This window comes from Salmo salar, chromosome 20, assembly GCF_965601325.2.
Source record: "Salmo salar chromosome 20, fSalSal1, whole genome shotgun sequence".
In the NCBI taxonomy this organism is placed as follows: domain Eukaryota; kingdom Metazoa; phylum Chordata; class Actinopteri; order Salmoniformes; family Salmonidae; genus Salmo; species Salmo salar.
The window spans coordinates 33,119,444-33,144,000 of record NC_138310.1 but is presented as its reverse complement, the minus strand read 5'-3'; the positions used below and the strand labels follow the sequence as shown (position 1 = coordinate 33,144,000).

The 24,557-nt window shown below is 43.5% G+C and overlaps 1 protein-coding gene across 24 annotated transcripts in view; it reads right to left on the bottom strand.

The window, feature by feature from the left end:
* Positions 1-24,557, bottom strand: part of LOC106580487 (splicing regulator ARVCF) — a 371,259-nt gene that overhangs the window by 181,587 nt on the left and 165,115 nt on the right. For 3 of the 24 annotated variants that reach the window (XM_045703252.2, XM_045703257.2, XM_045703259.2), the window contains exon 1: positions 1,913-2,455. The exons of the other annotated variants lie outside the window; for them this stretch is intronic. In XM_045703252.2, coding sequence (XP_045559208.1) covers positions 1,913-1,933 — 21 coding nt within the window. In that variant the 5' untranslated portion in view covers positions 1,934-2,455. Of the gene's footprint in view, positions 1-1,912; positions 2,456-24,557 lie in introns of those variants that run through there. 24 annotated transcript variants of the gene reach the window in all.

The following is a 24,557-nucleotide window of genomic DNA, read 5'->3' as shown; positions in this document are numbered from 1 at the left end:
AGGGGGTTACAGAAACCTTTCAACCCTTTGCCCTTAAAAAGGCAGACATCGCTCAAAGACGACAACAAAAACAACAGAAAGACTCCAACAACAACACTGACCCCTGGGCAATCCATTTAGGGCCTGGGGAAGGTGTGTGTGTGTGACAGGGACAACCACCCCCGCAGCAGGTGTTCTCTCACTGAGGAACTTCCAGCCAAGTTGAAAAGGTCGGCAGAAGCGGGTCTCGATGCCAGCGCACCCTAAAGCATGAAAGGCATCTCCAACGGCAACAGAGGTCAGGGACACGCAGCATTCCGCACATCCACACTACATTTTGGGAACGCACCCTAGAGAGGTCACACATTGGTGACACTCTCAGGTATCACTGAGCAGCAAGGCCTCGTAAGATTACTGGAAATACACACATACACACACGCAGTATAGTACGAGAGAGTCAAGGGTGAAAATAACTCAGGGATAGAAAGAAAATACAAAGATTTTCTTTTGGTTCCAACCCGTTGCCAGTTTTCAAGTAGCCTCCATCCTCAGGGCAGGCGTAAACAGATTATCAGAGCAACAACAATAGTTGACATGCCAGGCTTTTCTAAGTCCAACCTCCACCCCATCCATCCCAATATACTGCAGAGGGGACTGGGAGGAGGAGGAAGGGCTGAGAATGAGCAGTTTACTTTATTCAAAGCCAGATTATTGTCTCTGAATCCTAATATATACATTTTTTTTTATATACATGCAGTGCCAAGTTCAGCAAGGAAGAGCACATTCTCACAGTGTAGGATGCTTTGCAGAAAGACACTTCCAACACCGCACACACACACACACACACACACAATTCCAAACACACAACAAAGACAGTAAAAATCACACAAAAAAAAAACACAAAAAGCACATTCCTCTGGTAGACTAACTGTGCTCCTGAGAAAAACAAAAGGCTGAAATAGTTGTCCTCTAGCAACCACAGCTTCGATTGGCCATTACAGGGAGGTTATAAATCCAGTCTTGTGGTCGCCCTGGCTCTTACAACCAATCGTTACAGAGAAACTTTCAGCACATCACTTCCACTGGTCACCCTAAATGGGATCCAAGATCTTACATAAGGCTACTGTCGGGGTCATCAACAGAACTCGATATGTGTATTATCTGGAAATCAGAATGTTACTGACAGACTTCCAGTCTGTGGCAAATTGGATAGACTACCATTTATCATACCGATGAATACTTACAAGACAGTAATTCCATCTATAGATATCTGTATGCTCTTATCAGAGTACACTACAGGCTACAAATAGTGTAAATAAATCATTATATAGGACTAGCAAGTACAGAACCCCACACTTTTTTTTTTACTAATCACCAGGAATTCCTCCCCCCAAATTTTTACTTTACAAAATCTTTTCCTAAGTATTCTCACGAATAAAGATTGTGTCTCAATGTAATCAAGGTATGAAATTATTGTTATTTCCAAATAGTCTCTTTTTAGGCTTAGTTGTGGTCAGTTTGCAGTGTGCAAATTATTCGAATTATGTTCCGGCCCCCTGACCATTCGCTCCAACAAAAATCAACCGCGGCTGAATGTAATTGCCTACCCCTGCACTAGAGACTAGTAAACACACGCATACACCACACTCCTCCTGAAGGACAAGAATGCAAAAAATAGGTTATATTTCCAGTTACTGAAGATGTTTTGCTGGAAACTGACAAAAACACTGATGTATAATTTGACCTCCCAGGACAACAAAGCAAAGCATAGCAAACATGAAACATCATTAACCCTCTATCATCAAGCACAATGACCATATACAAAAGGAAAACACAGGAGAAGTAGAGAGAAATAGATGGAGGAGGAAAAAGAGAGAGACTGAAGGTTGAGAGAGGGAAAGAGCCGGGATAATCGGGTAATCACAATACTAACCTGTTTCACTTCAGCAGGCATCGTTCAAATCCCTTTGTTAAACCTCCAAAAAAGCGAAACAATTTCCTTCTTTCTGAAAAGTAATTTTTTCCCCCTTTTGTCTCTAGTTCCTTATTTCCGTAAGCGCAGAGGCAGCTCAGAGGCAGGCAGCCATCCTTTCCCCACACCGTCGCTTGCGCTCTCCCTCTCTCGCTCTCTCACACACTTTAAGTCCTCTCAGAGAGGGGAGAAAAAATGCCTGCTCTCTCCTCTGCTCAGTGGAGATACTGAAATGTCCAGGACAGTAGACTACAGCCGTATGGACAAACCAAAGACGGTAGTACGAATCCAGTGAAGGACGGGAGCAAAACAGCACACAAACACTCTCTCTCTCAACAAAAGTTACCCGGAGAGGGGAACAAAACCCTGGATTTAAGAGAAAAGAGGGAAGGAGGAGGGGTGTGTGTGTGAATAGTTCCCAGACAGGCAGCAGTTGCCCTGTGTTGTGAGTGTATAGCAGCTTCAACCCTCTCTCTCCCTCCCTCTCTCCTCCTCATGCAGCATCTATGCAAAGGAAGTCCCTAACAGGGGAGCGGGGGGCTGACAGACAGATGCAGCTGAAGCATACACATACAGGGAGCCCTGCTCTGGCCCCTCCCCATCCCACCAACATACCAAAGGAAGGGGGAGAGAGAGAGTTCCAAAAAAGTCCAGTTGACAGGAAAACAAATACAAAGTCCATCTAGACATCGTTGCCCTAGAGCACAAAAAATATACCTAACTCGGCTTGAACATCACCACCACAGGTAACTTCCACAAAGCTCTGAACAATCTGAGAGCCTTCTACACCACCAAAAAGGAACATAAAATTCAACATCCTAACTAGGATCTGGCAAAAAATACTTGAATCAGTTATAGAACCCATTGCCCTTTATGGTTGTGAGGTCTGGGGTCCTCTCACCAACCAAGAATTCACAAAATAGAACACCAAATTGAGCCTCTGCAAGCAGAATTTTGCAAAAACATCCTCTGTGTACAACGTAAAACACTAAATAATGCATGCAGAGCAGAATTAGAACGATACCCGCTAATGATCAAAATCCAGAAAAGAGCCATTCAATTCTACAACCACCTAAAAGGAAGCGATTCCCAAACCTTCCATAACAAAGCTATCACCTAGAGAGAGATGAACCTAGAGAAGAGTCCTCTCAGCAAGCTGGTCCAGGGGCTCTGTTCACAAACAGACCCCACAGAGCCCAAAGAGAGCAACACAATTAGACCCAACAAAATCATGAGAAAATAAAAAGAGAATTACTTGACACATTGGAAATAATTAACAAAAAACCTCAGCAAATTGGAATGCTATTAGGGCCTAAACAGAGAGTACACAGTGGCAGAATACCTGACCACTATGACTGACCCAAAATTAAGGAACGCTTTGACTATGTACAGACTCAGAGAGCATAGCCTTGCTATTGAGAAAGGCCGCCGTAAGCCAGTGGATGCTCCTCAGAGGAGGAAGGGGAGGACCATCCTCCTCAGTGTCCTCCCCTTCCTCCTCAGTGAATAAATAAAAACTGTACTAAACTTTTTAGATAAAACTATACTAAATATATTCACGTCACCAAATAATTGATTAAAACACACTGTTTCGCAATAAAGGTCTACAGTAGCCTCAACAGCACTCTCTGCGTTAGCACCATGGTGTAGCCAGAGGACAGCTAGCTTCCGTCCTCCTCTTGGTACATTGACTTCAATAAAAAACTTTGGATCTCATGGTTCTCACCCCCGTCCATAGACTTACACAGTAATTATGACAACTTCCAGAGGATGTTTTCCAACCTATCGGAGCTCTTTCATCATGAACTGATATGTTGTCCATCAAAGGATCAGAGAATTAATATAGTACTGAAAGCATAAGCACAGCTAGCTAGCACTGCATAAAATGCAGTGAGTAGTTGACATAAAGAGAGAACGGCAACAGTTGAACAGTTTTGAACAAATTCATTTCTTCAAAATCAAGAAGCAAGAGAACGAGAGAGAGAGCTATATTTTGTTGTATTTTTTTCACTTACTTTGCTAGCGAATGCAGCTAGCTAGTTTAGCCTACTTAAACACCCGGATCAAACAAAGAGGGATGCTATGTTAGAGAGATGGCTATGGCTATCCAACCGTGTAACTCTTCCAAGTCAAGGTAAGCTTTTGGTTTTTACTAATCTATTGCTACCGGGGCCCACTGGTGTAACTGCTAAACTGGTTGCTGTACACTGTACTGCATAATTGTAACATTAGCTCTAGTAGCTATGTTGACGATAACGTTAGCTAATATCGTAACAACGATGTAGGCTGTGTGTAGCGGTTAGCGGTTATGTTGTGGAGGTTTGACTTGGACATCTGTTGTGTTGTGTACTAAAGTCCACAAGCGAAGCAAAAAGGTGAGAGGAGGAGAGCGCGTAGATGCGAGAAGGAATTATACAACAAGTAAAGTCATCATGCTGTTCGTACAGTATGTGGCTGCTACGAAAGTGAACTGTGTTTGCGGGTGATCATGGGCGTATTCATTCCACAAATTCTGTTGAAGAGCATTTTATAAACGGAAGCAAACGGAACAAAATAATTTGGACTAATGATTACACCCTAAATCAGCTAGAAGCAGGCAAGAGTGTGCAAGGCGGTGTTGAATGTGTCCCTGTATGTCACCTTGATTACTCACATTTTTCTATCAACCTATGCATCTACGTTGTAAACTTTCATTCGTAGGCTAGGTTGTAGCAACTTCATGATGGGTATAGGGAAAATTATAAACTGGGTGGTTGAATCCCTGAATGCTGATTGGCTGAAAGCCGTGGTATATCAGACCGTATACCGTGGGTATGACAAAACATTTATCTTTACTTCTCTAATTACGTTGGTAACCAGTTTATAATAGCAATAAGGCTCCTCGGGGGTTTGTGATATATGGCCAATATACCACAGCTAAGGGCTGTGTCCTAGCACTCCGCGTTGCGTCGTGCCTAAGAACAGCCCTTAGCCGTGGTATATTGGCCATATACCTCACCCCCTCGGGCCTTATTGCTTAATTATAGTATCATGTAGTAGCCTAAACCTATCGATGTTACATTGAACTGGGTGAATGAAATATGAATGACAGTCATCCAATATGCTGTAATAGAAATAAGGCAATGCTCATAAAAATACAAATAAATCCTCCCTAATCTCAAAAGACACCGACCGGACCGCCACTGCCGTAGGCAGACCTGGCTCTCAAGAGAAGACAGGCTGTGTGCACACTGCCCACAAAATGAGGTGGAAACTGAGCTGCACTCCCTAACCTACCAAATGTATGACCATATTACAGACTCATATTTACCTCAGATTACACAGACCCACAAAGAATTAGAAAACAAATCCAATTTTGACAAACTCCCATATCTACTGTGTGAAATAGCACAGTGTGCCGTCACAGCAGCAAGATTTGTGACCTGTTGCCACAAGAAAAGGGCAACCGATGAAGCATAAACGCCATTATAAATACATCCCATATTGATTTATTTTCCCTTTTGCACATTGTAACACTGTACATAGCCATAATATAACATTTGAAGTGTAATGTTTACTGTTTATTTCTGATAGTTTATTTCACTTGCTGTGGCAATGTAAACATATTTCCCATATCAATAAAGCCCTTTGAATTGAAGATATATATATATATATATATACACACAGCGTTCTTCCCCAAAACAGGGGAGGGCAACCTACACTGCAAGTTTTTACACACCCTCTCTCCCTCTTCATCCCTCCCCTCTATGCCTCTCTTTCTCACCAACTCTTTGTCCTTTTTCCTTCACTTACTGCACTTGATATGACTGGGGAAAACTGCCGGCGTGAAAGAATTCAGCTATAATACTGTGACCCACAGTGAGGGAGAATGTTAATCTAATCATGTAAATGTACTTGGTCAAGACTCAGACATAAGCTCAAGCAAGGCGACTTTTCTTTATAGGACACAACTTTGTGAAGGCTTGACTACACTTTGGAAAAAGGACCTAACACAAAAAAGGCCCAAATCCTCAGAAGAAAGGGAAATGGCTGAGGTTTGCATTCCCTAGCTGTGCATAGTATTATATTAGTTCACTTCTCTGTGGAAAACAACTACTTGAGCTAGTCTTCAAGAGAGACTATTTTACATAAAACTGCAGTCTGCACCCCAGCATTTTATGATCTTCAAATTACACACTTAATTATTTACCGACAACATAGCCTTTATAATACTCTCATATAACCCATGACATGGTGCTAAGCTTTCTGCAACACTGAGCAGCGCGTTAAAAACAACTTCTAAATAATCCATCGCAGGTAATCAAACCCAATTAGTCATTTTCTTGCCTGTCTGCCTGTCTGCCTGTATTTGGCTCAGAACAGATGGAGAAAAGGTTAATGTACTGCAACATGCCTCGCACTGACAGACACCTCAGATGAAGCTGCATCTGGTAAAATCATGTTTTCTGCTTCCCTCTTCAAGATGTGAGAAAAGGAGGAGGAGGAGCGGGAGAGAGAGAGAAGAGAGGGGTAGTGAGAGGGAGAGGGTGTCAGAAAGAGAGACAGCGAGAGAACGGGAAAGAGCGAAAGAGAGAGAGAGGAACTAGCTAAATCAGTTGACAAGCTTCGAGACACCATCTCCTTCTGGTAAATGTGTGCATGTCTATCATCGAGGTTGGAACAAGCACCAGTCTGATAGCTACACAACATGAGGATGTGTGTGCTAACAGTAGCAGAGCCTGCAAAAACGGAATCTTATGACTTTCAACAGTATGCAATTATTTCCAAGAAAATGTCAACTCAGCAATATGGAGGATTAATATGTTGTCTTTCCATTTGTGCAACAAAGGGAATTTTCTCTCCCTATTCAGTGAAATAATAACATACAAGCTGCCAGTGTTTGGAAGGCCTAGAAAAGGGTAACCGCAGCTTAGGATGCCTATACCATCTCAGAATGCTTCTCCTCCTGAAAACTCATTAAACACCTCAATACTTGAATGAAATCATTTGGGCACTTACAGAAATTAAATTAAATCCAATGTTATTGGTCACATGCGCCGAATAAAACAGTTGTGGACTATACAGTGAAATGCTTACTTACGAGCCTTTTCCCAACAATGCAGAGCTGGAGACATCATTTATAGATCGTCAGGTAAGGGTGCTCTCGAGCGACTAGATGTTCTTTACCATTTGGCCATCAGATTTGCCACCAATCCTCCTTATAGGACACATCACTGTACTCTATACTCTTCTGTAAACTGGTCATCTCTGTATACCTGTCACAAGACCCACTGGTTGTTGCTTATTTATAAAACCCTCTTAGGCCTCACTCCCCCCTATCTGAGATATCTACTGCAGCCCTCATCCTCCACATACAACACCTGTTCTGCCAGTCACATTCGGTTAAAGGTCCCCAAAGCAACACATCCCTGGGTCGCTCATCTTTTCAGTTTGCTGCAGCTAGCGACTGGAACGAGCTGCAACAAACACTCAAACTGGACAGTTTATCTCAATCTCCTCATTCAAAGACTTAATCATGGACCCTCTTAATGACAGTTGTGGATGCTTTGCGTGATGTATTGTTGTCTCTACCTTCTTGACCTTTGTGCTGTTGTCTGTGCCCAACAATGTTTGTACCCTGTTTTCTGCTGCTACCATGTTGTGCTGCAGCCATGTTGTGTTGCTACCATGTTGTTGTCATGTTGTGTTGCTGCCACGCTATGTTGTCGTCTTAGGTATCTCTTAATGTAGTGTTGTGTTGTCTCTCTTGTCGTGATGTGTGTTTTGTCATATTTTTTATTTAATTTATTTTTAATCCCAGCCCCCATTCCCGCAGGAGGTCTTTTTCCTTTTGGTAGGCCATCATTGTAAATAACAATTTGTTCTTAAGACTTGCTTAGTTAAATAAAGGTTCAATAAATAAATCAAATAAAAATAGAGTTAAAAAGTAAGACAAATATTTTCTAAACAAAAAGGAAATAGTAACACAACAAAAAGGATATGTACAAGGAGTACCAGTACTGAGTCAATGTGCAGGGGTACGAGGTAGTTGAGGTAATACAGTATGTACATGTGGGTAGAGGTAAAAGTGACTAGGCAGTCAGGACATATCATGAACAGAGTAGCAGCAGCGTATGTGAAGTGTGTGTGTGTGTGTGTGTCGTCAATATGCATGTCTGTGTGTATTTTGTGTGTGTGAGTGTATGTGGAGGTGTTTAACTGTACTTGTGGGGACCAATTGGGGACATTTTGTTAGTCCCCACAAGGTCAAATGATATTTCTAGGGGGTTTAGGGTTAAGGTTAAAATTAGTGTTAGAATTAGGTTTAGGGTTAGGAGCTAGAGTTAGTTTTAGGATTAGGAACTAGGGTTAGGTTTAGGATTAAGTTTAGGTTTTCGGGTTATGGGTAAGGGTTAGGTTTAGTGTTATGGGTTAGGGAAAATAGGATTTTGAATGGGACTGAATTGTGTGTCCTCACAAGGTTAGTTAGACAAGACTGTGTGTGTGTTGGAGTGTCAGTGTAGTATGTGTGAGTGTGTGTCTAGTGTGTTTGCATTGACCCAGTGCAAGGGACAATTACGATAACTAAATCATAATGGGGGTCAATGTAAACAGTCCAGGTAGCCATTTGATTAACTGTTGAGCATTCTTATGACTTGGGGGTAAAAACTGTTGAGGTGCCTTTTGGTTTCAGACTTTGCACTCCTGTACCGCTTGCCATGTGATAGCAGAGAGAACAGTCTATGACTTGGGTGTCTGGAGTCTTTGCCAAATTTTAGGGTCTTCCTGTGACACCGCCTGGTATAGAGGTCCTGGATTGCAGGAAGATCGGCCCCAGTGATGGGAGTTCAACCCCCAGTGATATATTGGGCCGTATGCACTACCCTCTGTAGCGCCTTGCAGTCGGATGCAGAGCAGTTGCCATACCCAAGCGGTGATACAGCCCTTCAAGATGTTCTCAATGGTGCAGCTGTAAAACCTTTTGAGGATCTGAGGGCCAATGCCAAATATTTTCAGCCTCCTGAGGGGAAACAGGCATTGTCGTACCCTCTTCACAACTATGTTGGTGTGTTTGGACCATGAAAGGTCCTTAGTGATGTGGACACAGAGGAACTTGAAGTTCTCAACTCGCTCCACTACAGCCCTGTCAATATGAATGTGGGCGTGTTCGGCACTCCATTTTCTGTCATCCACGATAACCTCCTTTGTCTTGCCCACATTGAGGGAGAGGATGTTGTCCTGGTATCCGGATTAGTGTCCTGCTACTTGAAAGCGGCAGCTCTAGCCTTTAGGCCAGTGCAGATGTTGCCTGTAATCCTTAGCTTCTGGTTGGGATATGTACGTATGGTCACTGTGGGGACAACGTTATCAATTAACGTATTAATGAAGCCGGTGACTGATGTGGTAAACTCCTCAATGCCATCAGATGAATCCCAGAACATATTCCAGTCTGTACTAGCCAAACAGTCCTGTAGCTTAGCATCCGTTTCATCGGAACACTTCCATATTGAGTGTTTGTTTGTAAGCCGGAATCAGGAAGATTGAGTTATGGTCCGATTTGCCAAATGGAAGGTGGGGGAGAGCTTTGTATACCGTCTCTGTGCGTGGACTTGAGGTGATCTAGAGTCTTTTCCCCCTCTAGTTGCACAGGTTACATGCTGGTAGAGATGAGGTAAAAACAGATTTCAGTTTTCCTGCATTAAAATCACCGGCCACTAGGAGCACCGCCTCAATGAGCATTGTCTTGTTTGCTTATGGCCGTATCCAGCTCGTTGAGTGCAGTCTTACTGCCAGCATGTGGTGGTAAATAAACAGCTGAAAATGGCCTAGGTAAATAGTATGGTATACAGCTTATCATGAGGTATTCTAACTCAGGTGAGCAGAACCTCAAGACTTCCTTAATATTAGAGATCGCTCACCAGTGTTGTTAATAAAAGAGACACACCACTCCCAGATCTTACCGGACTCTGCTGTTCTGTCCTGCCGATGCATAGAAAAACCAGCTAGATGTATATTATCTATGTCCTTGTTCAGCCATGACTCTGAGAAGCAGAGTATATTACAGTTCTTAATGTCCCGTTGAGATTGAGAGGATCTGCAGAGAAGAATGGGAGAAACTGCCCAAATACAGGTGTGCCAAGCTTGTAGCGTCATACCCAAGACTCAAGGCTGTAATCGCTGCCAAATGTACTTCAACAAAGTACTGAGTAAAGGGTCTGAATACTTATGTAAATGTGTTAAAAAATAAATGTTTTTTATTTTTAATACATTTGCAAAAATGTCTAAAAAACTGTTTTTGCTTTGTCATTATGGGGTATCATGTAGATTGATGAGTGGGAAAAGGCTGTAACGTAACAAAATGTAGAAAAAGTCAAGGGGGCTGAATACATTCCGAACGCACTGTAGGAAACGATGGCGGAAACATTATGTACCAAAAAATAAAAAACTATTTAAAAAATACACAAAATAGTGTAAAACGTCCGCCATTCCCGCTGGCGCAATTCCCCTGAACATACCAATGCAATCAACACTTCCCAACAAATCCCTTTTCCCTCCTCAATTTCACAAACTGTTTCTCACTCCTCCTCCCCTCTCTCCTCCCTTTCGTTCTCTGATTGTGTGTGTCGGTTTTGGAGCCCCCAGACTGCCCAGGTCTGGTTAAATGAGGCACTGGGAGAGAAAGACAACAGTAGTAGCTCTTATTCTCTGACACATTCCTTCTCTGGCAATAATCATTTCCAAAGCTGCACTCAGACACAGAGTGTGAGACAGTCCGCATTCCAGACCTCACTTCTGCCACTCTGCCCTGCTGTAATGACTTCATGTGCAAAGTCAAGAGGCCCTGGGTCTGCTGCTGGCCAAAAGCAGTGCATAACTTGCTCTCTGTCACCCAGACCCACACCAGCCCCAGTCCCAGACCTTCTGGATGGGTAGAAATGGTGCATGCAATGGGGTTACCATGACAGGGTTACCATGACTGATGTGACAGGTATACCTACAGAGCGCCTGGTACACATAAGCTGCTGTCACTGTGAATCCACTCACTGCCAGTCTCTGTGCTGCTGGCAGGTTGGCAGATGGCAGAGCCGGTCCCTCACTGCACCTCTGGCCAAGCCACGACCATATTGGTAGACTTAGCGTTCATAAAGTGTAGAGCAGTGGTTCCCTACTCCGGTCCTTGAGTACCGCCAACAGCACATTTGTTGTACATGATACAACTCATTCAGGGCCGTTGACAAGTTGAATCAGGTGTGCTTGTCTCTACTGGTGTAGAGGATAATCTCAAGGCTTAAAGCAAGGCAGACACCAACATGTCTTCATGTGTACTTCTTGAACCCAAAATATTGTCGGAATAAAACTTCTGGTACTAGTTTGCTGTGCCATTTACATGCTTGTAACTCATGTAGTAAAAATGTCGCACCAGTACCTGAAACTTATTAGCATAATTAAATCAAGGCTTTGAACAGCCAAAAACCTCTAAACTACAAAGCACATGGAGCATTCTGACTGCTTTCAATTTAGCCTTCCAATCAGGGGAGGGGGGTCAGGGTCCGGCCTTGTTTGGTTATATACGCAACTAGTCTGTGAGGCAGAAGGTCACATTCCTGGAGTGGCACTGGGTCTAGTAAAGGAGAGAGAGTGGGATATGCGTCAACAGTAACCTTGGGAAAATCCTCTGCATTATCATTAACAGCAGACTTGTACATTTCCTCAGTAAAAACAATGTACTGAGCAAATGTCAAATTGGCTTTTTACCAAATTATCGTACGACAGACCACATATTCACCCTAATTGACAAACAATCAAACCAAAAAAAGGCAAAGTCTTCTCATGCTTTGTTGATTTCAAAAAGTCCTATGACTCAATTTGGCATGAGGGTCTGCTATGCAAATTGATGGAAAGTGGTGTTGGGGGAAAAACATACATTATAAAATCCATGAACACAAACAACAAGTCTGCGGTTAAAATTGGCAAAAAACACACATTTCTTGCCACAGGGCCGTGGGGTGAGACAGAGATGCAGCTTAAGCCCCACCCTCTTCAACATATATATCAACAAATTGACAAGGGCACTAGAAAAGTCTGCAGCACCCGGCCTACCCTACTAGAATCTGAAGTCAAATGTCTATTTGCTGATGATCTGGTTCTTCTGTCACCAACCAAGAAGGGCCTACAGCAGCACCTAGATCTTCTGCACAGATTCTGACAGACCTGGGCCCTGACAGTAAATCTCAGTAAGACCAAAATAATGGTGTTCCAAAAAAGGTCCAGTTTCCAGGACCACAAATACAAATTCCATCTAGACACCGTTGCCCTAGAGCACACAAAAAACTATACATACCTTGGCCTAAACATCAGCACCACAGGTAATGTCCACAAAGCTGTGAACGATCTGAGAGACAAGGTAAGAAGGGCCTTCTATGCCATCAAAAGGAACATAAAATTTGACATATCAATTAGGATCTGTCTAAAAATACTTGAATCAGTTATAGAACCCATTGCCCTTTATGTTTGTGAGGTCTAGGGTCCGCTCACCAACCAAGAATTCACAAAATGGGGCAAACACCAAATTGAGACTCTGCATGCAGAATTCTGCAAAAACATCCTCTTTGTACAACGTAAAACACCAAATAATGAATGCAGAGCAGAATTAGGCCGATACCCGCTATTTATCAAAATCTAGAAAAGAGCCGTTAAAATCTAAAACCACCTAAAAGAAACCGATTCCCAAACCTTCCAATACAAAGCCATCATCTAGAGAGAGATGAACCTAGAGAAGAGTCCTCTCAGCAAGCTGGTCCAGGGGCTCTGTTCACAAACAGACCCCACAGAGCCCAAAGAGAGCAACACAATTAGACCCAACAAAATCATGAGAAAACAAAAAGAGAATTACTTGACACATTGGAAAGAATTCACACAAAAAAACTGAGCAAACTAGAATGCTATTTCGCTCTAAACAGAGAGTACACAGAGGCAGAATAACTGACGACTGTGACTGACCGAACGTTAAGGAAAGCTTTGACTATGTACAGACTCAGTAAGCATAGCCTGGCTATTGAGAAAGGCCGCCGTAGGCAGACCTGGCTCTCAAGAGAAGACAGGCTATGTGCACACTGCCCACAATATGAGGTGGAAACTGAGCTGCACTTCCTAACCTCCTGCCAAATGTATGACCATATTAGAGTCACATATTTCCCTCAGATTACACAGATCCACAAATAATTTGAAAACAAACCCAATGTTGATAAACTCCCATATCTACTGGGTGAAATACCACAGTGTGCCATCACAGCAACAAGATTTGTGACCTGTTGCCACAAGAAAGGGGCAACCAGTGAAGAACAAACACCATTGTACACTACCGGTCAAAAGTTTTAGAACACCTACTCATTCAAGGGTTTTTCTTTATTTTTACTATTTTCTACATTGTAGAATAATATTGAAGACATCATAACTATGAACAAACAAATATGGAATCATGTAGTAACCAAAAATGTGTTAAACAAATCAAAATATATGTTATATTTGAGATTTTTCAAATAGCCACCCTTTGCCTTGATGACAGCTTTGCACACTCTTGGCATTTTCTCAACCAGCTTCATGAGGTAGTCACCCGGAATGCATTTCAATTAACAGGTGTGCCGCCTTAAAAGTTCATTTGTGGAATTTCTTTCCTTAATGCGTTTGAGCCAATCAGTTGTGTTGTGACCAGGTAGGGGGGTATACAAAAGATGGCCCTATTTGGTAAAAGACCAAGTCCATATTATGGCTAGAACATCTCAAATGAGCAAAGAAAATGACAGTCCATCATTACTTGAAGACATGTGTAACGACGTGTGCTGAGAGTCGGGAAGTAAGTTCAGGAAGTGAGTGTTTTAATGAATAAACACAACATAACGCAAAACAAGAAACACTAACAGCACACAGACATGAAACAGAAACAATAACGCCTGGGGAAGGAACCAAAGGGAGTGACATATAGGGAAGATAATCAGGGAGGTGATGGAGTCCAGGTGAGTCTGAAGACGTGCAGGTGCGCGTAACGATGGTGACAGGTGTGCGCCATAATGAGAAACCTGGTGACCTAGAGGCCGGAGAGGAAGCACACGTGACAACATGAAGGTCAGTCAATCCGGAAAATGTTAAGAATTTTGAAAGTTTCTTCAGGTGCAGTCGCAAAAACCATCAACCGCTATGATGAAACTGGCTCTCATGAGGACCGCCACAGGAAAGGAAGACCCAGAGTTACCTCTGTGGCAGAGGATAAGTTCATTAGAGTTACCAGCCTCAGAAATTGCATCCCAAGTAAATGGTTCACAGAGTTCAAGTAACAGACACATCTCAACATCAACTGTTCAGAGGAGACTGCGTGAATCAGGCCTTCATGGTCAAATTGCTGCAAAGAAACCAATAAGAAGAAGAGACTTGTTTGGGCCGTGTCTTTGTGAGACGTGGTGTGGGTGAACGGATGATCTCTGCATGTACAGTCGAGGCCAAAAGTTTTGAGAATGACACAAATATTAATTTTCACAAAGTCTGCTGCCTCAGTTTGTATGATGGCAATTTGCATATACTCCAGAATGTTATGAAGAGTGATCAGATGAATTGCAATTAATTGCAAAGTCCCTCTTTGCCATGCATATGAACTGAATCCCCCAAAAACATTTCCACTGCATTTCAGCCCTGCCACAAAAGGACCAGCTGACATTATGTCAGTGATTCTCTTGTTAACACAGGTGTGAGTGTTGACGAGGACAAGGCTGGAGATCACTCTGTCATGCTGATTGAGTTCGAATAACAGACGGAAGCTTCAAAAGGAGGCTGGTGCTTGGAATCATTGTTCTTCCTCTGTCAACCATGGTTACCTGCAAGGAAACACATACCGTTATCATTGCTTTGCACAAAAAGGGCTTCACAGGCAAGGATATTGCTGCCAGTAAGATTGCACCTAAATCAACCATTTATCGGATCATCAAGAACTTCAAGGAGAGCAGTTCAATTGTTGTGAAGAAGGCTTCAGGGCACCCAAGAAAGTCCAGCAAGCGCCAGGACCGTCTCCTAAAGTTGCTTCAGCTGCTGGATCGGGGCACCACCAGTACAGAGCTTGCTCCGGAATGGCAGCAGGCAGGTGTGAGTGCATCTGCACGCACAGTGAGGCGAAGACTTTTGGAGGATGGCCTGGTGTCAAGAAGGGCAGCAAAGAAACCACTTCTCTCCAGGAAAAACATCAGGGACAGACTGATATTCTGCAAAAGGTACAGGGATTGGACTGCTGACGACTGGGGTAAAGTCATTTTCTCTGATGAATCCCCTTTCCGATTGTTTGGGGCATCCAGAAAAAAGCTTGTCCGGAGAAGACGAGGTGAGCGCTACCATCAGTCCTGTGTCATGCCAACAGTAAAGCATTCTGAGACCATTCATGTGTGGGGTTGCTTCTCAGCCAAGGGAGTGGGCTCACTCATAATTTTGCCTAAGAACACAGCCATGAATAAAGGATGTGGGCCAGAAGTTAATTGACAGCATGCCAGGGCGGATTGCAGAGGTCTTGAAAAAGAAGGGTCAACACTGCAAATATTGACTCGTTGCATCAACTTCATGTAATTGTCAATAAAAGCCTTTGACACTTATGAAATGCTTGTAATTATACTTTAGTATTCCATAGTAACATCTGACAAAAATATCTAAAGACACTGAAGCAGCAAACTTTGTGGAAATTAATATTTGTGTCATTCTCAAAACCTTTCGCCATGACTGTTTTTCCCACTGTAAAGCATGGAGGAGGAGGTGTTATGGTGTCGGGGTGCTTTGCTGGTGACACGGTCTGTGATTTATTTAGAATTTAAGGCACACTTAACCAGCATGGCTACCACAGCATTCTGCAGCGATACGCCATCCCATCTGGGTTAGACTTAGTGGGACTATCATTTGTTTTTCAACAGGACAATGACCCGATACACATCCAGGCTGTGTAAGGGCTATTTTACCAAGAAGGAGAGTGCTGCATCAGATGACCTGGCCTCCACAATCCCCCAACCTCAACCAAATTGAGATGGTTTGGGATGAGTCAGACCGTAGATTGAAGGAAAAGCAACCAACAAGTGCTCAGCATATGTGGGAACACCTTCAAGACTGTTGGAAAAGCATTCCAGGTGAAGCTGGTTGAGAGAATGCCAAGCGTGTACAAAGCTGTCATCAAGGCAAATTATAGCTATTTGAAGAATCTCAAATATAAAATATATTATGATTTGTTTAACACTTTTTTGGTTACTACATGATTCCATATGTGTTATTTCATAGTTTTGATGTGTTAACTATTTTTATACAATGTAGAAAATAGTAAAAAGTAGGTTTTCTAAAACTTTTGACCGGTAGCGTAAATACAACCCATTTTTATGTTTATTTATTTTCCCTTTTGTACTTTAACCATTTGCACATCGTTACAACACTGAAAATACAGTATACATAATATGACATTTGAAAGAACGTTATTGTAAGGCGTGGGTGTTTGCTGACGAGGAATCAAGTGCAGGAAGCAGCGATGCAGGGTATTGGCTTTAATAGGCACAATGGCTTAAACGACAAGCCAACCCAAACAGCGCTCAGAGCGCACTACAAAACAAAGTGCCCCAAACACAAGGGACAAAACACAGCTTGCGCAAAACACACGCACCACTGAAAAATGTACAACAACAGCGTGTCACCACGCACAGCATACAATGAAACAATCCCGCACAAAGAGCAGGCGGGCCTACTGGCTAATAAAGTCCGCTAATCAGCCCAACTCAGAACAGGTGCACCTAATAACGAAAAGGGGGAAAACAAAAAGGGAATCAGTGGCAGCTAGTAGGCCGGTGACGACAACCGCCGAGTGCCACCCGAGCAGGAGGGGGCGCCACCTTCGGTAGGAGTCGTGACAGTTATTATTTTGGAACTTCTGTGAGTGTAATGTTTACTGCTCAATTTTATTGTTTATTTCACTTTGAGGTAGATATCAAGGTATTTGAGGTAGATACTGCATGTACATGAAGGCAGGGTAAAATTCACTAGCGATCAGGATAGATAATAATAATAAGAGTCAAATAAAGAACAGAGTAGTAGCAAATGATGAGTGTAAAAGTGTGTGAGTGTGTGTAATGTGTATGTATGTGTGTTTGTGTTGTGTCGGTATGCGTTATGTGCATATGTAGTGTATGTGAATGGGTGTGGGTTTTGTGTGGGAATGGCAATGTAGCGTGTGAGTGTATATGGTGTCTATCACATGAGGTTGGTGGCACCTTAATTGGGGAGAACGGGCTCGTGGTAATGGCTGGAGTAGAATAGGTGGAATGGTATCAACCACATCATACAAATGGTTTCCAGGTGTTTGATGCCACTCCATTACCTCCAGCCATTATTATGAGCCGTCCTCCCCTCAGCAGCCTCCACTGGTGTGTACTGTATATATAGTCTAGTGATTTTGCGTAGGGTCAATGCAAGATAGAGTCAGTACAGATCATTTGGGTACCATTCATTTACTATTTAGCAGTCTTATCCTGTTGGTCCGAGGACTGATGCTCCGGTTCTGTTTGCCAGACGGTAGCAGAGTGAACAGTGTATGGCATGGGTAGCTGGAGTCTTTGGCAATTTTTCAGGCATTCCTCTGACTCCACCTGATATAGAGGTCATGGATTGCAGGGAGCTTGGCCCCAGTGATGTACTGCACAGTCCTCATCACCCTCTGTAGCGCTTTGCGTTCAAGGGTGATGCATTTGCCATACAAAGCGGTGATGCAGCCAGTTAAGATGACCCTCGATGGTGCAGCTATGGAACTTTTTGAGGATCTCAGGGCCCATGCCAAATCTTTTCAGCCTCCCGAGGGGGAAGAGGAGGTACCGTTCCCTCTTCACGACTGTGCGTGGACCATGTTAAGACCTCAATGATATGGATGCCAAGGAACTTGAAGATCTCGACCTTCTCCACAACAAACCAGTCGATGTGGATGGGGGCGTGCTCTCCCCTCTTTCTCCTATAGTCCACGATCAGACAGGGCTCGATCAGCGTCTTGGTCTTACTGACGTTGACGGAGAGGTTGTTGTCCTGGCACCACACTGCTAAGTCTCTGACCTCAAACTTGATTATGGTGTTGGAGTCGTGTGTGGCCACTCAGTTGTGGGTGGACAAGTAGTACAGGAGGGGACTAAGCACACACCCCTGAGAGTCCCCCGTGTTGAGGGTCAGTGTGGCGGAGGTGTTGTTGCCTACCCTCACCACCAGGGACCAGCCCATCAGGAAGTCTAAGACCCAGCTACAAACAGAGGGGTTCAGTCCCAGGGTCCCTAGATAGGTGGGTGGACCAGGACAGACAGGAATTAAGTACATACACCAGAGAGGGATTTGATCTGAAGGATGAAGGTCTGAGTCACCCACACCACAGGAATATAAATAGCCTGCCGTACAAAAGGCATCTCTACCTCTCTCTCTCCCTCTGTCTCTGTCTCTCTGTATGTCACAAAAACACTGGGGCAAAAGTGTACACCGTAAACACTACACCAGGTATTCCCAAACTGGGGTACGCGTTACACACAATGCCGTCGGGGGTTCGCCAAATTTATTTTTTCTTCACATTTTCGAACAGTCCATTTATATTTTCCAACGGGGCTAAACATTTGGGTGAGGTTTTTTTCTCGCCTGAGTAGCCTCGTTTCACTGCCAAAAATAAAATTAAACCATCTAGTGTTCAACGAAATCACAACACAATGTCAAATACAGGTAGCTTAGTCAAATCACATTAACCGTTACTGTCTCGCGGGAAACCTTCACTCTTGCGCAGACATTTAGAAATGAAACGAAACATGCCAATTTGAAAAATAAGCCAAGGGAGTTTTTTGATCGAGAATAAAGATGACTTTCGAGTAGTAAGACATGTATAAAAGCAACAGATACCATTAATAAGAAGAATCTAGAAGCGTCTTATATTGTGAGCTACCGAATGGCATGCCCCATACTATTGTGGAGGACTTAATTCTTCCTGCTGCCGCGGATATGGCTGGGACAATACTGGGGGAAAAGGCCCAAAAAACTATACAGACAATGCCTTCATCAAACAACACTGTTTCACGAAGAATCAGTGACATGGCAGGAGATGTTTTGAAACAATTACTGCTTCACATACAAGCGAAGCAACTAGATTCGTTATCCCTTTCATGCCCTGCCTCCAGTCCACTTACCGATATCTGAACAAGAGAGCCTCATCAAAATTGCAACAAGTGGTTCTTTGAAAATTGAAGTGAATCAGAAGCCACTGCCAGATTTCTGGATTGGGCTGCGCTCAGAGTTTCTTGCCTGGCAAATCACACTGTTAAGACACTGATGCCCTTTGCAACCACGTACCTATGTGAGACTGGATTCTCGGCCCTCAATAGCATGAAAACTAAATACAGGCACAGACTGTGTGTGGAAAATGATTTAAGACAGACTCTCTCCAATACAATCCAACATTGCAGAGTTATGTGCATCCTTTCAAGCACACCCTTCTCATTAACCTGTGGTGAGTTATTTAAAAAATGTCATGAACAAATAAGGTTTTATATGTAAGATGGCTAAATAAAGAGCAAAATATTGATTATTATTCTATTATTATTTGTGCCCTGGTCCTATAAGAGCTCGTCCCACGAGCCGGGTTGTGGCAAAAACTCACACTTATGTTTAATAAATGTATCGTATAGTGTGTGTTTGTAGCAGGCTTACAATGATGGCAAATAACAACATGACCCTGGTGCTAGAGGGGGTACACAGCTGGAGGTTGAATGTTTGAAGGGGTACGGGACTATAACAAGTTTGGGAACCACTGCTCTAACCAATTGGAATGTCCTTCTACACAGAGAGATCAGTACAATATAGTCTAGCTATGTAGACTAGCTAGAGAAAGAGAAAAGAGCCCGAGAGGATGGGGGGCCACATAGTGTTCCAAATGGCACCCTGTTCCCTTTATAGTGCACTACTTTTGACCAGGGCCTATAGGTCTCTAGTCAAAAGTAGCGCACTATATAGGGAATAGGGTTCATTTGGGACACATACAGTGTGGGCAAGAAAAAAATCCTCAATGCCGCCTTTTCACAGAGAGGTGAAAAGGCAGAGCCTCAGTCCACACATTTACGGGAAGCTCAAATTTTCCTAATGACACGGAGAAGAACGGAGGGAGAGAGGGGTGGAGGGGAAGAAGGGAGGAGGAGTGGTGGACTGAGGCTCATTGTTAGGCTGCAGGTGATTTACGAGAGTCCGGGGGCTCCTGGACTCTGCCAGTGAGGGATATATCTGCCTGCATGCCTGCCGTCGCTATAGCACTGTGCCTTTGTGGCGTTGCAGGGCCAGTGAGGGTGTGAGCGTGTGTGTCTGAGTGCGTGCGTGCGTGTGTGGAAAGCAGTGTGGTGTAGTTCCATCCCGGGGCCAGGCTGAGGTCCATACATCTCACCCACAGACAGCACTGAGATCAAAGGATGCACCATTCCTCTAAAGGAACCTCACAACATTTGCACAGGACAGGGGTAGTTGGTAGTGCAACCCACCCCAGCCCATCTCTAGCTCACTGGCTATACTGTCTGAATCCTAACCAGAACAAGTCTCTATGGAGTGCCACCACCATTCACCACTTGACCTTTCACCCCTCCATACAACAGTAAGAAAACAGACCTGGAATGGGACACAAATGGAACCCTAGTCCCTACATAGTGCACTACTTTTGTCAAGGGCCCATAAGGCTCTGGTCAAAAGTAGTGTACTATATAGGGAATAGGGTATCGTTTGGAGCCCAGTCTTGGTTTAAGTGTGTCACTGGTCACTTGATGTGAGTGAATGAGGATTGAAAGACATGCTTCGTGTCAGTGGTTTCCTGTTGACGATTCCATCGAGGAACACAATATACAGTGTCTGACAACATTGTCTTGACATTCTTCAGAAGACATCAATGTAAAAAGGCTCAAAAATCCTCTAGTAGCACTTTAGTAAGTGTTTGATCACAATGAGTGAGGGGAAAAAAGGTCATCTGAAACACAGTATACAGTCTTGGGGAAAAAGCAGACTGGTGTTTCCAGAAACCATGACCTTACTGATGGACAGTGACTGTAGCACAGCATGATGATAACATGAACCTCTTCATTAACAATTCACCAAACATACACTTGACCATGACAACACAGTTCAAACAATCTGCATTAAAAATACTATGGTGTTTTCTCCATTACCCTCTGTGGGTAGTGAGAACAGCTAAACCCAGTCAGCTTAACAGGGATGTTGATGCAAGCTTATTCCAAAGCAGTGAATTATTTATTGTTTCTGTTTTGACCACCATGCTGATGTTCTCCTCCACAGGACATCCATGAATTAGAGAGGGGAGCTCTTTGGAAAATGCTCAAATACACCAGTCAACAGCAGGATCAGGACGGGTCTCCTCCACCTTACCCCTACCAATCAGACAGCCTGTACAAACCTTCCTGTCTACTCCGTGGAGCCCAGTAACCAACTGTGGACATTGTGTTGACACAAGGTTCTCTCTCGCGCACACACTCAGTACACAAAACAACAGGGGAAAAAGTGCATCATTGGATGAACCATTTTGGTGATCGATTTTGGAACAACACTGTCAAAGGCTTGCATTGAAAACAACTAAACCTGAGAGCCAAGACAACAACAAGGCAGAACAAGAAACAGCGTCTGATGCCAGCAATAGAGTCTCTGGAGTTGAAGAGAGTTTTTTCTAAATCAACAGCTAATCACTTTCATTAAGTATTTACTTGCAATTGTTTCCGGTCACAACTTGCAGACTTCTTTACGTGCTGCTGTGCTACCTGACTACCTCACGGATTTTACTTTTTCATTACCGTATATTTTTAGTTTTTCCCTCACTCAACTTTTTTCATTCAACTTTTTCACCCCGGAGCTTTTATCTGGACATGGTTCGTCAGGACTTCAAACAGCCGAAGCTTAGTAACATTAACATGATGCCTTCTAATTGCAGTCGTTGTACTTATAATATACAGGAGAACGATCGCCTTACGGCAAGGATAGCTGTGCTGCAAGCCCAGCTTCAGACGCAATCGTTAGGCAAGGGTAATTTTAAGTGTAGGAAAGGATGAAACAGCATCTGTGCCACCAGTAAGTACAGATAGTAACGTTAGTATAAACCCTCTCGCATGGTCCCCGCAGCCGGACAACTTTCTCATGGCTTCTGGAGGGAAACGCTGTAGGAATGCTCAACCGGTGTCGCTTATTCAGCTGACAGAAACTTTCAACAGGTTCTCCCCATTAACTTCTTTGGGCTAGGGGGCAGTATTTTCACATCCGGATAAAAAACGTACCCGATTTAATCTGGTTACGACTCCTGCCCAGTAACTAGAATATGCATATAATTATTGGCTTTGGATAGAAAACACCCTAAAGTTTCTAAAACTGTTTGAATGGTGTCTGTGAGTATAACAGAACTCCTATGGCAGGCAAAAAGCTGAGAAGGTTTCATGCAGGAAGTGGCCTGTCTGACAAGGTGTTGTTGTTCTTGGATCTGTGTATTGAAGAGTCAGGATCTTAGCTGTAACGTGACATTTCCTAGGGCTCCAATAGGCTCTCAGAGCCCGGGAAAAACCTGAACGATGACGAGGCAGCCTCAGGCTGAAACACATTATCGCCTTTTCCAAGTGGCCCATCAGAGGACAATGGAATTAGGCGCGTGCCCGATTCGACCCCGTGCAGTATTTTCCTTTGGCTGTTTAGCTAATTGCAGATTCCCGGTCGGAATATTATCGCTTTTTTACGAGAATAATGGCATAAAAATTTATTTTAAACAGCGGTTGACATGCTTCTAAGTACGGTAATGGAATATTTCGATTTTTTTTGTCACGAAATGCGCCATGCGCACGACCGTTATTTACCCTTTTGGATAGTGTCTGGGACGCACGAACAAAACGACGCTGTTTGGATATAACGATGGATTATTTGGGACCAAAGCAACATTTGTTATTGAAGTAGAAGTCCTGGGAGTGCATTCTGACGAAGAACAGGAAAGGTAAGACCATTTTTGTTATAGTAAATGGGATTTTGGTGAAGGCTAAACTTGCCGGGTGTCTAAATAGCTAGCCCTGTGATGCCGGGCTATCTACTCAGAATATTGCAAAATGTGCTTCATCCGAAAAGCTATTTTAAAATCGGACATATCGAGTGCATAGAGGAGTAATGTATCTATAATTCTTAAAATAATTGTTATGCTTTTTGTGAACGTTTATCGTGAGTAATTTAGTAAATTGTTAGTAAATTCTCCGGAAGTTTGCGGGGGTATGCTTTTTCTGAACGTCACATGCTAATGTAAAAAGCTGTTTTTTGATATAAATATGAACTTGATTGAACAAAAAATGCATGTTTTGTATAACATAATGTCCTAGGTGTGTCATCTGATGAAGATCATCAAAGGTTAGTGCTGCATTTAGCTGTCTTCTGGGTTTTTGTGACATTATATGCTAGCTTGAAAAATGGGTGTCTGATTATTTCTGGCTGTGTACTCTGCTGGCATAATCTAATGTTTTGCTTTCGTTGTAAAGCCTTTTTGAAATCGGACAGTGTGGTTAGATTAACGAGAGTCTTGTCTTTAAATAGCTGTAAAATAGTCATATGTTTGAGAAATTGAAGTAATAGCATTTCAAAGGTTTTGAAAATCGCGCCACAGGATTCAACTGGCTGTTACGTAGGTGGGACGAATTCGTCCCGCCGGTCCCATAGAGGTTAAGCGAGTCGGAGTCGGAGGCCGAAACTTCTCTGGTCTCTACTCCTCCCGTTACGGGGTCTGAGATGCCGAAGGCTCCCACCATTAGCTCTGACAAATTGAAAACCCTAGTCATTGGCGACTCGATTACCCGCAGTATTAGACTTAAAACGAATCATCCAGCGATCATACACTGTTTACCAGGGGGCAGGGCTACCGACGTTAAGGCTAATCTAAAGACGGTGCTGGCTAAAGCTAAAACTGGCGAGTGTAGAGAGTATAGAGATATTGTTATCCACGTCGGCACCAACGATGTGTAAATCAGCTAGAAAGATGTGTCGGCATGGATTAATTGTCTATGGCCCCCTCCCAGTTAGGGGGAGTGATGAGCTCTACAGCAGAGTCTCACAACTCAATCGCTGGTTGAAAACTGTGTTCTGCCCCTCCCAAAAGATAGAATTTGTAGATAATTGGCCCTCTTTCTGGGACTCACCCACAAACAGGACCAAGCCTGGCCTGTTGAGGAGTGACGGACTCCATCCTAGCTGGAGGGGTGCTCTCATCTTATCTACGAACATAGACAGGGCTCTAACTCCTCTAGCTCCACAATGAGATAGGGTGCAGGCCAGGCAGCAGGCTGTTAGCCAGCCTGCTAGTTTAGTGGAGTCTGTCACTAGCACAGTCAGTGTAGTCAGCTCAGCTTTCCCCATTGAGACCGTGTCTGTGCCTCGATCTAGGTTGGGCAAAATTAAAGATGGCGGTGTTCGCTTTAGCAATCTCACTAGTATAAAGACCTCCTCCATTCCTGCCATTATTGAAAGAGATTGTGATACCTCACATCTCAAAATTGGGTTGCTTAATGTTAGATCCCTCACTTCCAAGGCAGTTATAGTCAATGAACTA